The sequence below is a fragment of the Phaseolus vulgaris genome, chromosome 11 (genome assembly GCF_000499845.2).
Source record: "Phaseolus vulgaris cultivar G19833 chromosome 11, P. vulgaris v2.0, whole genome shotgun sequence".
Taxonomy (NCBI): Eukaryota; Viridiplantae; Streptophyta; class Magnoliopsida; order Fabales; family Fabaceae; genus Phaseolus; species Phaseolus vulgaris.
The window spans coordinates 2,192,005-2,205,453 of record NC_023749.2 but is presented as its reverse complement, the minus strand read 5'-3'; the positions used below and the strand labels follow the sequence as shown (position 1 = coordinate 2,205,453).

Below are 13,449 nucleotides of genomic sequence, written 5' to 3'. Positions count from 1 at the left end.
AAGAGGTTGAAGTCAATCAATTTATATTTATTTAGGTGTATGAATTGTTTTAAATTCTTTGGTATGAGTTTAATTCCTACCAATAAAAACAGTTCATTAATTAGTAAATTTATTTAGAGTTGTACATGTATTATTTTTGGATTTAAAATTATTTTCAATTCGAATTCAACGTGATGGAATTCAGTATCTGTTAAAATGTCTCTCACATTCCTAGTTTTTAAAATTGAATCAATTTTCTGTACAAAAATGAATTAATTGAATACAATAAGACATATTACGAGAAAGAAATTATAACTTTTTTTAATGTTATTTGTAAAATAATAATAATGACTTATATGTATTAATATAAGTATTTTGAAATAAATTAAAAAGTAATAATTGAAATTAAATTAGGTTTAAGTTGTAATTTATTTAATAATGTAATTAAGGTAATGAGTGGAGGTTCATTTGACATTAGAATGGACGATGATAATAATGTTGTTATTTGAGGAGTGAAAACAGTAAATTGGAGTGTTGCGTATAGTAAAATAAGTTTGAACAATGTGGTTTGGGTGAAAGAGACTTATAAACTCAATCAAAAAGAATAGTGAACTTAGATATTTCATAGAGTTTCATGAATAACACAATTATTTTCAGAATTTTAAATATAAGGATTTTTATTAAAGTTTTAAAGATAAACTTATATGCTTTATCTCTTTGTGAATTGGTTATACTGTTTAATTAAAAACACACATACCTTTTATAAATATAACAATCAAATCAAATAATCTAAATTTTGCCAATCTTTTTTTCTAAAACGAAAAGGCAAATGAAATGATTTAATTTACCTTGATTGTTTCCTTATACCTGCACGTAGTGGTTTTTTCCAAATAATTATAAAATATTTTAGTTTTCCCAAGGTATTCGGTAGAGTATAAAAAATAAACTGAAATTTGCACTAACTATGATTTTTTTAATTAATTACTACAAAGGTCATTAATACTACTTTGTACATATTCATGATTGAGTGGTATCAATACAAAATAATAAAATTCACTTAATTAATACTTCAAAAAAGGTACTGTATATAAATACAAAATACAAAATATAATAGGGCACAGTCCACCCTAATTTAATGCAAATACTGCACCCTAATAAAAAATATATTTGACCATATATTATACATAGAAGAAAGTAAATAAATGTTTACACTATAGTTTAGCCATTCAGGTACAACGTTTTCTAGTTTCCCAAATCCCCCACTCGAGATATCATTTCAGAAGAAAAATGTGCTCCATAGCAAAAACAACTCGAACTCAAATTATTAAAAATTCAAACTATAAATGAAATAAAACATTAACCAACCCGCATTTCTTTTACATAAAATTAAGAATAGGAACGAAAACAAGTTTCTGACCAAACCAGAAGACTTGAGCTTGAAAGCATGCAAAGAAAGCTTTCAATCTGATAGTTAATCTTAATCAACGGAAAGGACAAAAAAAAAAGGGGAAAATCACCATGAAAAACAAAAGCAAAAGACATACCCTGCTGATACTAGTAACGCTTCCCAAGAATTATGCCAAAGACAATGGACACAAGAGCTACTCCCAAGATGAACTTCAAATTTATGACAGGCGAATCCTGGCCACTTTGAACATTAGTCTCGGACGACGATGATGTTTGAGCACTTGGTACTTCTGACTTTTTCTTGCTTTTCCTTTTTGATGGAGTCGAGAGGCTTGATCCAATGTCTCTGGATTTCACTTCCAACCCTTCTTTTTTATCAACACCCTCATCACCCTGGAATATTTTTAGAAAATACAAAAAACATGTCATTTGATTACAGAATAATCCTGGACTGGACCTAAACAGTAGACAAGAAGACATTTCTTATGTTGTACTCGAATGTTTTGAACTTTTCATTACACTGACAATGTACAATAGCTAATTTGACTTGGGTCTCTAAATTTCAGCATTCTCCATCATGATTATTATATTCTATAAACATCACCCGAATGCCACCCCCTCTTTCCAAATGAAGCCAATGAAACTATTGCTGAGAAATTGTTTTGATGGCTTTGTTTTTGTGTTGTTAGGGAAATTGAAATGAATGTAAATCATGTAATTTCTGGCTTTAAAACAACAAGGAAATTATTCAAGGAGAAACACCGGTGGTTGGGAACTTTCGGGAGGAGAATTACCTTAACTGATGATTTATCACTAGCCAGTTGCAATTTCTGCTCTAGATCTGCCACTTGTTTCTGTAAAAGAGAGATATCCTTTTTCTTAATTTCAAGTTCTTCAACAGAATTCTTCAGGGCTGTCTCGAGTTCCAACTTCTGAGATTCTGCTCCTTTCTGTATTTTTTAAAAAGTAAATAAAAACAATCAGTATGATACACAATTGCACACCACTTGCGAGAGTTTTATATTTCTGATAGCAGGCAGAGGTAGATCGACTATATGGGGTGGCCAAAGAGAAAAAGAACACAATGAGGAGAGGATAAGTTCAGATATCTCATTTTTAGCCTTTTTCTTTCAACACATTTTGCTAACATGAACAAAAATATGCAATTCAAGTAAAAGAGTAGATATGGGATACCTGGTTAGCAAGAGCATCCCGTGCAAGTTGCAACTCTTTCTCAAGTTCTGCAACCTTTTCATTCAGCACATTTCTATCATTGAATTTTTGTTCATAGTCTACCAGTTTTGAATTTAATTCTGCTTCTCTTTGAGAAGCAGCAGCTTGAACACTTCCAACCTGCAAAGCATCGGATTAATCAGCAAAGCTCATTCAATAAAAACAGTCCATTAACAATATTTAGTTCTGATAGGCACTATGCTTCTGAATTTTGCACTCATTTACAAAAAAAAATAGGAACTCTCAGTACTACCTCTTCATTTAGTCTAGATGCAGACTTTGTCAGTTGCCCTTCAATTTCCTCCAGCTGTCTTTGCAACACAGATTTCTCAGCAATCTCAATTTTGAGAGTTTCGATCTCAGATCTCAGAGAGCCTTCAATTTTCTGTTGTTCCTTCAACTTCTCTTCAAGGTCAAGTATAAGAGACTGAAGTTCCTTCTTTATATCCTGATTAGTCTCATTGAGCAAGTTCTTCTCATCAATCACTGAAGATAACTGCAAGTTTATATAATTTCATTATCAATTCTCTAATAATCATGGTTTAGACAAAATGATTATTTCAGAAAATTATGTTACCACCAATAGGAATGGAAGAAGGAAAAGTAAATAAATATCAATACGAATAGTCTGTATCTCATGTACCTGTGAATTCAATGTCTGCACCTCTGCACTATGCTTTGTCACTAATTCTTCGATGGCATTCTTCGAGGTGAGTATCTCTTTAACTGTTTCATCCTTCTCAGCAAGTGCTGCAGAGAGTTCTGACTTCAAATCACTTAATTTGGATTCATAGATAGCTATTTCCTGATTAAGCTTTGAGTTTTCATCATTTAGCCCTGAAGTTTCTTTTTCATGGTGGAGTGACTTGCTTTGCAGTTCCTCAATGACAGTTTCAAGGTGCTTTAGTTTTATGAGACTCTCCTCCAGCTCAGCTTTCTGAGTTCCAGAAGTTGCAACTGCTTCACGTGCCTGTTCTTCGAAAAGCTTTATTTGGCCCTCTAGTGTGTTCAGCTTCTCATTCAACTCTTTGCTTTCAGATTCCTTCTCAGTATGCCTCTGTAATGCTTCTTGTAATTGTGATTCTACTTCTAGAATGCGGGATTCATTTGCACTATGAATTTTAGTGGATTTTGATTGTAAATCATTCAGTTCAGCTATACTGTTCTTATGCGACTCAAGTTCTTGAGTAGTGACATCCTTCTCTGATAGTGCACGGTTCAATGATTCCTCAAGTTCATCAATCTTTGTTCTCAGTTCAATGTTTGTTCCAACCAATAATTCATTTTCAGAAAAAGACTGTGAACTCTTGCTCTCGGCTTCTAAAATTTTCCGTTTCAAATCTTCGTTTTCACTTTCCAAAGCAGCCAGTTTGCTCAAACTCTCTTCAAATTCATTCTTCAAGGTTGTAGACTGTTCCCCATCCAGTGCAATCTGTTCTTCCAAAATCTTAATTTTCTCAAGCAGAGAGTGAACCTCAGAATCCTTCTTGCTGAATTTTTCTATAGCTTCTTGGAGTTTCTGTTCTGAATCTCTTGTCAGAGACTCATGCAACAATTGAAGTTCTGAGTGTCTTGTAGCAGTCTCCTCTATATCTCTTCCTCTTATGATAACATTTTCTTCAGAAGCTTTAAGTTTCTCAATTATATCACTCTCTCTCAATTCAGCAGCCCTGAGATCACTTTCAGTGCTTTGCAATTTACCTTGTGTGAGATTTAAATCATCCCTCAAAATTTCCACTAGGTTTTCTTTCTCAGCAAGCTGCTCATTCAAACTGCTAGAAGCATCTTCTAGCTTCTTCTTTTCATCCGTTATTGCATTCAGAGAATCTTCCAACTCCTTTCCTCTTTCATTAGCTGCTTGCAGTGTAATTTCGAGGGTTGAGGTTCGTGCCTGAACTGCCTCAAGTTCTGATGTCAAATTAGACACATCATTGAGGTATTTATTGGCTTGCGCTTCCGAAACACTGCATTTGTCTTCTAATGCGCTTATTTGTTGTTCAAGTTCCTGAATTCTGTATTTCTCTGCTTCAAGTAACAACTCCAACTCACTCACCTTTTTATCAGAATCTTCCAATTTGGAGTGAGAGCTCTGGAATAAATCTTCCAGTTCTCGGCTCCGCTGATGGTTCATACTGGCTCGGTCTTCATGCTCAGAACATTTGTCATTGACTATCTTCAGCTCTTCCTCTAATTGAGAACTCCGCAAAGATGATTTATTCAAGTCTGATTCAAGTTGAACTACCTTTTCCATATACTCTTGCAGTTGGCCATTAATACGATTCTTCTCTTCCTTGTCCTCTTCCAATTTAGCGTTGAGATGGGAGATTTTTTCGGACAATTCAGTCACTTCTCTGTCAGCATCACTGGTTTTCAATTGTAGTAAGTTTAATTGTTGCTCAAGCTCCACGTTCTTCTGCTCTGCTGCTATGAAGCGTGTTTCCAGGTCCCTCAATTGTGTTTTTGCCACTTCTGCAGCTTCAACTGAAGTCTGAATATGTCCCTCAAGTTCAAGGCTCCTTTGAGTAGCAGTAGCTGCAGCAGCTCCAGATTCATTGTGGAGATCTTCCAGCGACTTCACCTTCAGCTCAAGCTCTGCGTTGTTTGAAAGTGCCTGAGATAAAAGAAAATCTGTTTTAAGAAAGTTTTCATCTGATAGCTTTAGTCTTTCCTCCAAATCAGTGCACAACTCCTCAAACTTCTTCGAATTAAGGGTTACATCTTCCAAGGTTGATTCAAGAGTTCCATTTTCTGTTTTAAGTTTAATCAGCTCCTCTTGTACATTGAGAAACTGTGTTTCCTGATTCTTGAGTGCAACTTCAATTGATTCCTTCAATTTTTCCTCCTCCAGCAATTTGGACCTTGCAGTTTCCAACTCAAACTTTTTTTCTTGCAGTTCTTCCTTTGTTGAGGCCAGTAGATTTTGAAATACTGACACGTCTTCCTTTAGCTGTGTTTCTGATGTCTTTATCAGGTTTACTTCCTGGGTCAACTCATCAACTAAAGAGTCCCTTGAAGACAGTCTTTTCTCAACTTCCAACAGCTGTGATTTTGAAAGTGTCAACTCCTCTTGGATAGTAGAAAGTTCAGCAGTGGTTGTTTTAAGTGCTTCTTCAATCTTTTGATTTTCAGAAATCTTATCATAAACACCTTTCAGTTCTTCTTTAAGGGAGGCCATCTCATCTTCCATTCCTTTTGCAGTCAGTTTGGCTTCTTCAAGTAATCTCTCAAATTCTAAGACCTTCTTTCCCTCGGATTCAGCATGTGAACCACTCTGCTTATGAAGCTCCTCGAATTTCCGAGCCTCGTCTGCTGAAAGTTTCAGCTCATCATGCAATTCCTGCATCTTCTTTCTAGAGTGTTCAAGCTCAAGGCTAATATCATCGAATTTTTCCTTCACATTAAGAAGCTCCTTTTGCTTCACTTCTTGACTCTGAAGGGCCTCTTCAAGATTGCTGAGCTGCTGATTATATTTATTCTCGGCTTCAACCACCTGCTCTTGCAATTTCTTGTGACTCAGTTCAAGCTCTTCGTATTTCTTTCCACTTTCCTCCAATTTCTCTTTTGTAACTGAGATCTCTCCCCTCAGATGATTGTTTTCATGCTCAGAGGTCTTCAAAGATTCTGTTAGTCTTTGGAGTTCAACATCAAGTTCCTGTATCTTCTCTTGAGCTTCTAGAAATTCTCTGCTCGGGGAATCTGAGCTTCTTTCAGTTTTGTGGGACTTATCATCTATGGCATTCTCTTCTTTCTCAACTTTTATGAATTCTCCATCCAAGGCACTGTCTTCCTCTTCTTTCTTTACTTCACTTGGCAAACCTCCATTTGTCTCCTGCAATAAGTCAATAAAAAAATGAACATCAAACATTGGTATAGTTTGTACTAAAAGCCTTTGCTACTATAATACTATCAAATATCAACAGTAGACCCAGCAGTGGAACATCTACAAATTTGGAAATATGGTAAATTACTTTACGGAAATCGTATATTAAAAGTTACAGGATATAATCTCAAACAATTGTAAATGGAATAAGAGTCCAGTAAGTGATCATATCACCACTCTAATAATATATGGATACAAAAGCAGTTGTTCAATGATGGAGAGATCAACTAGACAATAATATTTTATGAAATTGTGTATATTTATAAAGTCTTAGTGGTGAACAATTAGAAGATAGACAAATAAAAAATAAAATTAACTCAAGTGCCATCATATGCTTATGATAGAGCAGGATTGCCTATCAAAAAAGTGAAATAGAAGTTCTAAGCAATTTACTAGTATTTGAAATTTATACTAATTGATTTTATCATCAATTATTCAAACAATGTTATAAGTTGTGTGCCTCTTATAACTAAATGACCATCAATTGTTAAACAATCTTATAAGTTCTATGTGTCTTATAATCTATCTGGATACATTTATATCTTTGAAATTTATAAATTTTAAACGAAGTATATAAAAAAAAATAGCATAATCTCTATCATCTAATTCAGTCCTCGTCTCCTATACTAATAATTCAATCCCATCTCCACAAGCACGCAGTTATTGAGTAAAAAAGGAAGTAGGTGTGTACAATCTGCATTCCATAAAAATATTCAATTGGAAATAGATGCCTACTGACCAGTGCAATAACGATAACACTGCAACATATGATGCTAAGAAAAGCTTTAGAAAGAACTTTTAACTCGAGACTACTTTATACAAAAAGAAAATTCTAAAATAACGAGTGCAAGAAGAAAATGATACCTTGATACTGTCATTGTTATGATCTGCCTCCACAACAACCTTTGTTCCTGGAACTTCTGATATGACTTTGGTCTCTTCTTCCATGTTGCTTCTTTATATTGACTGCTTTACAAGAAAAGAAGACACTAGAGGAATTTAGATGTAGTTGTTTGTTGTTGAGGTACTTAATTCACTTTCCCTTAAATGTGATAAAAGAAAGTGGATAAAAGAAGAACAAGAAAAATAGAAGGGTTTGTTGACCTGAACACTATTATTTTCATTATCATTATACCATACAAATAAAAAGAACATTAAGGTGAAAATGTTTATAAAAATAAACAAGTTTAGGTTAATATGTTAATTTACTTTTTTTAAGATGAAATGAGAAATATTTATTAAAACGACAAAAATGCTCTCTCTCCTTCCTCCTCCAAAACATAACTCTCAAACTCTAAAAGAGATTTAACATAATCTTACTAAAAGAAAAATGTAACTAGTACAACAAATTATGCAATAAAAATGTATGACATGTAATTATTAATGGGATAAAAAAATATTCTTATATAAATATAAATGACTCTACAGATAACATAATTCTTCTTGCTACCTCCATCCCAAAATAATTGTCGTTTTAACATTTGAAATTTGTCCCTTAGTTTTTGAAGAGATACTCAAATATCAATTCTAATATTGTCTATAATAGATCAGTTGTTTTGAAAGACTGAGTAATGCGAAGTCAAAAGTCAAGAGAGAGAACAAGGATATTTTAGTATATATATTACTAATAAATATCTAAAAATAGGTAATTTTTAAATATGTGTGAAACAACCTCAGACATACTATGCCATGGAGGCAGTAATAGATTTGAGTTCCCTTGAGAAAGTTATGACAACAAATACCAAAAATATAATCATTCCAGTTTTTAAGGCATCCTCATTCATGAATTCATTGTCATGATAGTTTTCCCACATGACACAATAAATGAGCTCAATAAGAATATGAAGTTTATATGAAAAAAATGTTATTAGCTAACTTTTCTCCATAAATAAATAATTCGCATTCCCCATATAAATAATGCTATTCCTCTATAATTTGTACTAAAATGGAGAACTTAATGCTACAAAGATCGAGCTAATCACAAGAGCAAGCATCACTATATATGGGTCAATGACACGTAATAGAAGGTAAAAACAACAAATGATACTCAGGTGAGTTTGTCATAAGATTTTTGTTTTAGTTGTTTAGAATTTGGAAAAAAATAATGTAAGTTGAGTTAAAAAAAATAATATTGAATTTTTTATGAAATTATTTGTATTAGATAATTTAATATGATAAATAAATAAATAAATAATACAATGTTGTTCTTAACTATAAGAAATTTACATAGATATTTTAAAAGTATTTATGTCCAACAAATTCTAATCATTCTTAAAGGTTATAACTATAATTATATAATAATTCATAATTTAAAAGAATTATAATTTTCATATAAGAAAAAACTCAAATGAATTCGTCAAATATTAAACAATTAGATAAATTATACTTCTTATGATTAGGGGCACATAAGTATAATTTTTGAATTGTATAATGATGTACTGAAGTTATCACGTATATATTTCCATGCACATTAAATTTATCCCTAACATGTGTAAAAAAAAAAGTAATACTGACCCTAGTCATAATTAATTAATGACAAAGATTAACAGATGACTAATATCACTAAAGAAATTTGAATAATATTTTTATTAAAAAAAATTAACAATACCCTATAGTTTCATCACATATTTTCTAGTAAAAGGTTTTTAATGTTAATTTATTAGTAGTTAATGGATTTGTGACACTGGTCAATCAACCCCTTAATTATATTAACTACACATGCAAAAGATCTGATCTGGTTACTGGTTTTGTGAAGGATTGAAGATGCCATGTGGGTCCCCACAATGCTGTCTTACAGCTTGATCTCACACATAAGACATTTCCATGTCCATCACCCACCCATACCACCAATACCATGCCATGGCTTTATAATCCCCTCATAGCTTTGGATCCATTCTCCAAATTTTTTTCTACTTTTGTTCAAAATTAAATTTACCAATATAACTTTTCAACATAAAAAAGAAAAAATACATCTGGAACGTTGGTTGGGCATAAACATCCCGGGACCCAAAGATCCAACATTCAAAGATAAAAAATGAATCACAGAATTTGCTAATATCTATGATATATGAGTAGGACCACTTTTGATAGTTGGCTAAAAAGCCCCCACCAACACTTTCCTTTCCTATAGCAAAGCCAAACATATCATATTTAGTTATGTCTTTTAAAATTTAAATAAAGATATACACGGCAAAGTTAAAGCGCGTTAATTTCACTATCTTTTGTTAATTTCACTATCTTTTCGGTACCCCTAACTCTCACTTCTTTCATTAGCGCTAACTCATAATCACTTTTACTGTAAATTGTAATCATCTGCGCTCTTCACGATGATACTTTCTTTAATTTCAAAATTCAATTTAATAAAAACTTTATTGTTATTTATATTGCAATAATTAAATTTAAAAAAGTATACTTTTATTTAGTTACATGGTACCCAATAACTAGTTGAGTAAATTTTTTAAGTAGAGTTAGACTTTTAAAAAAAAAACCATAAACCAATTAAAATTTACTATGAATATTTTTTAAAAAAATTTAAAAAAGTTAACACTGCTAATCAATTATAATTAAATTTTTATTTGTAGTTATGATTATTGAATTACAATAGTTGTGTAAGAATAAATAACTAAAATCCAGTGGAAGTTGTGTTTATCAGCATAATAAAACAGAAGTGTTGATAATTCACTGTTATAGAAAAATAGCTCTTTGTTTTACTTGATCCTTGTTGTATGTTTAGTCACATAAAAAGGTTTTTAATAAAACTTTCAAATTCCTTAAAACAAAATCCTCCTTAGTTGGCTAGTTGCAAAAGGACAAACTTAGTCAGTAAAAGTGGAGGTCAGAATGGTGATTTACCAAAAAGATTAAGGGTAGTTGTGAACTTTAGGAATAAAAAATTAGAAACAAAAGTGAGACTGGCAGGGGCTGAGATTCCTGAGAAGGCCTTTTAAACAGCAGGCAATACAGTGACAGTTATTTTTGAACTAATGCCTTTTTTTTATCCTCTACCCCTGCTTCTTCATGCAGTATCAAACATATATTTACCATTAAATTCAATAAAACAAGATCTAAAAAGGATATCAAAATCAGAGTATATAAAATATATTAAAAAAATCACCACCTAATGTGTGAAAGCTATAGAAACTTTTAGTTTTTTCTAATTTCTACAGAAACGTCTCACCAGAAATCGGCTGATTGTCTCCACCGAGATCCATCTCCAGATCAAAACCAATATTCTCGATAAAGAAGCAAAAAATGTGACACTTATAAAAAAAAAATTAAAAACTCAAATCGAACATTGAAAAAACACAAGAACAAAAGTTAGAGATGAAAATTGAAAGATTAAACTAATTAAACTCAGCACGATCGGCTAAAAACATTCACTATCTCTGATCAGAGCAGTGAAACACTCTTCATCGCAACAGAATATACAGAACAGCTCAGAATCATTGATCATGTAAAGCCAAATTGATAGATAAATAAGTTCCGATCGCGCTGAATACCGATCGTCTCAAACATCAAACAGACAAATTAAGATTGCATGATAAGATCAAGCGGAGAAATAAGATTGCATGATAAGATCAAGCAGAGAAATAAAATTGCATGCGAAGAAGAAGAATGAAAAGATAACACAGCAGCAGCGCTTTAGATGCAGAGAAAGAAGAAAGAAGAAACAGAGAGAATAACCGAAAACATAAGGTGGAAGGCAGCAACAACTAGGGTGGTTAGTCAATTCATCGGGCGTGATAAACCCACACGCAACTATATATGATTAGATGAGTAAGGAAAGGGGAAAGAGAGAGAGAGAATTCTTGCCTGGGAAAAGTTTCTTTGCTTTGGTTTGGTTGCAGAAAACGTTTAGAATTTGTTTGAATCTGAAAAATAAAAAATAATTGAAAATGGAGATGAAGTGGTGTGATAATGGAAATTGAGAAAATGAAGAAGAATGAGAGAGAAAGAGAGGGGTATATAAGTGAAGTGAAAGGAGATGAGAGAAGAGTGTTGTTTTCTTTTTCTCTTTCTTTTTCAGCGTTGAGACAATGCTTGGTGGGGTCATGTAACAGCCAATCCGGCACATAAGTGGGTGGCGCCGCTAGTTTTGATATTGCCACACTTTTTCCACTTATTTACCAAATTCCAATCCTAAATATTTCTTTTCTTTTCTTTTTCTACTATAGTCAAGTCAAATATTATCTTTTAATTCCATTATTTTATTTTTCTTTTCTGAACTTCTAGATTAGTGGTATTTAGAACTAATTAAAAATTATAAAATAATAATATAAAAGAATATAATTGCACAAGAGTTATTATATAAATTTAATAAAAATGAAGTTGAATTCAATCTTAAAAAAAAACAGTTTGTACAGAAAAGTTCACATCTAATATAAGACATATAAAACAGCGTTGAATCTATTAAATTAAAAATAAAACAGCTAATAAATTAATTTATAATTATAAAATGCATACAAAATATAATTACATAAATTTTATTATATAAAGAATATTTATAATTTTAAACAAAATAAATATTGTCATGTAATTAGCATTTTAAATTTAAAAATAATTAATATTTTAATAAATTAGTTAATATATTTTGTTTATTTTTAAAGTTATATATTTTTTATTATTTGAGCAATTTTTGGGGTGACCTTCAATTCGTTCAACATCATTTTTTTTATGTTTAACCAAATTGAGATGCAAATTTTTGGATGTTTAATGTCTCAAATTCACTTAGCGTCACCCTATACTAAGCACCAACACCTTGCACTCAATGCTGCCAACATCAACGTAAGTACCCTAAGTTCAAGCTTTAACTTAGTTGTTTTCACAACTTATTTTCGCTCAACTACCTTTTCTTTTCTTTTCTTTTCTAAAGGCTATAAAATTGAATTAAATCTTATAAAAATTTATCATTTTATAAATTGTAAATGATTACAACTTTATAAGACCTACATTGATTAAATTCATGCAAGTTAAGTGTTTAAAAGAAGTAAATGTAACATTTATCAAAATATAAATCAAATACTTGTTATATATTAAGTTGATTTGGGACATTTTAAATGTGAAGTGATTAATGTTGATATTTTTTAATTATTTTAAAACTATAAATTTTTATGTGATTGAATTGTATGTTGATGAGTGCGATGAATTGTAAATTATGTAGAATGTGATCGAGACATAGTATTTTCAATGAGGAAATACGGTACTGAGATGGTTAGAATGTGAATTGATTAGGGATTCGTCTAAAAGAGATATCTGACTCTATTAGTATATTAGAATCACACAGATGAAGATTATTAGGAGATGATAGTCGAAGGAGGTTCATATGACCGAGTCTAGAGTTTGAAAAATAACTAATCAGAATACATCATATGAACTGACATACAAGTTGAATGGATTCATATGTTTGTGTGAAGAGATTTATAGTATGATGTGTGGAGAGATTCCTTAACATGAGTGGTATGACAGGTGCGGATCTTTAAGTCTAAATTAATTTATGAGTCTTCTTGAAGTATGGTCAAATGTCTATGTACAAATGTAAGTAGATTTCTAACATGAATAAAGTGGAACGTAAGATATTTGTAAACACTCGATTGTTTAAAACATGAAATTGCATGAAATGTGATTATTCATATGTTTATGATTGTATTTATTGAATTGGATTCATATGTTATGTTGAAAGTCTTTAAGATACTAGTTTACCCTACTTTCTATTTGTGTTGTTGTTTTAAAAATATGTAATGATCATGATTTACACAATAATAAATGTTTATATATAATGAATCTAAACCGTAAAGAAACAAAGAGTAACATAAAAATTAAAATGAATATTTTATTTAAAAAAAAAAAAAAATATATATATATATATATTTAAAAATATCTATATAAACGAATAATATTTTATAATATAATATTGTAGATAAATTATATGTACAAATGTATTAAATTGCATT

The 13,449-nt window shown here is 31.3% G+C and overlaps 1 protein-coding gene across 1 annotated transcript; it reads right to left on the bottom strand.

Moving 5' to 3' along the window:
• Nucleotides 1-1,131: 1,131 nt before the first annotated feature.
• Nucleotides 1,132-11,596, bottom strand: LOC137829225 (COP1-interactive protein 1). The gene is made up of 7 exons (XM_068636023.1): nucleotides 11,312-11,596; nucleotides 7,364-7,465; nucleotides 3,263-6,448; nucleotides 2,873-3,115; nucleotides 2,581-2,739; nucleotides 2,181-2,336; nucleotides 1,132-1,779 (listed from the first exon to the last, which is right to left on the bottom strand). The coding sequence occupies exons 2-7, from the start codon at nucleotides 7,445-7,447 to the stop codon at nucleotides 1,534-1,536; spliced, it is 4,074 nt and encodes a 1,357-aa protein (XP_068492124.1). The 5' UTR covers nucleotides 7,448-7,465; nucleotides 11,312-11,596; the 3' UTR covers nucleotides 1,132-1,533.
• Between the last annotated feature and the right edge of the window lie 1,853 nt (nucleotides 11,597-13,449).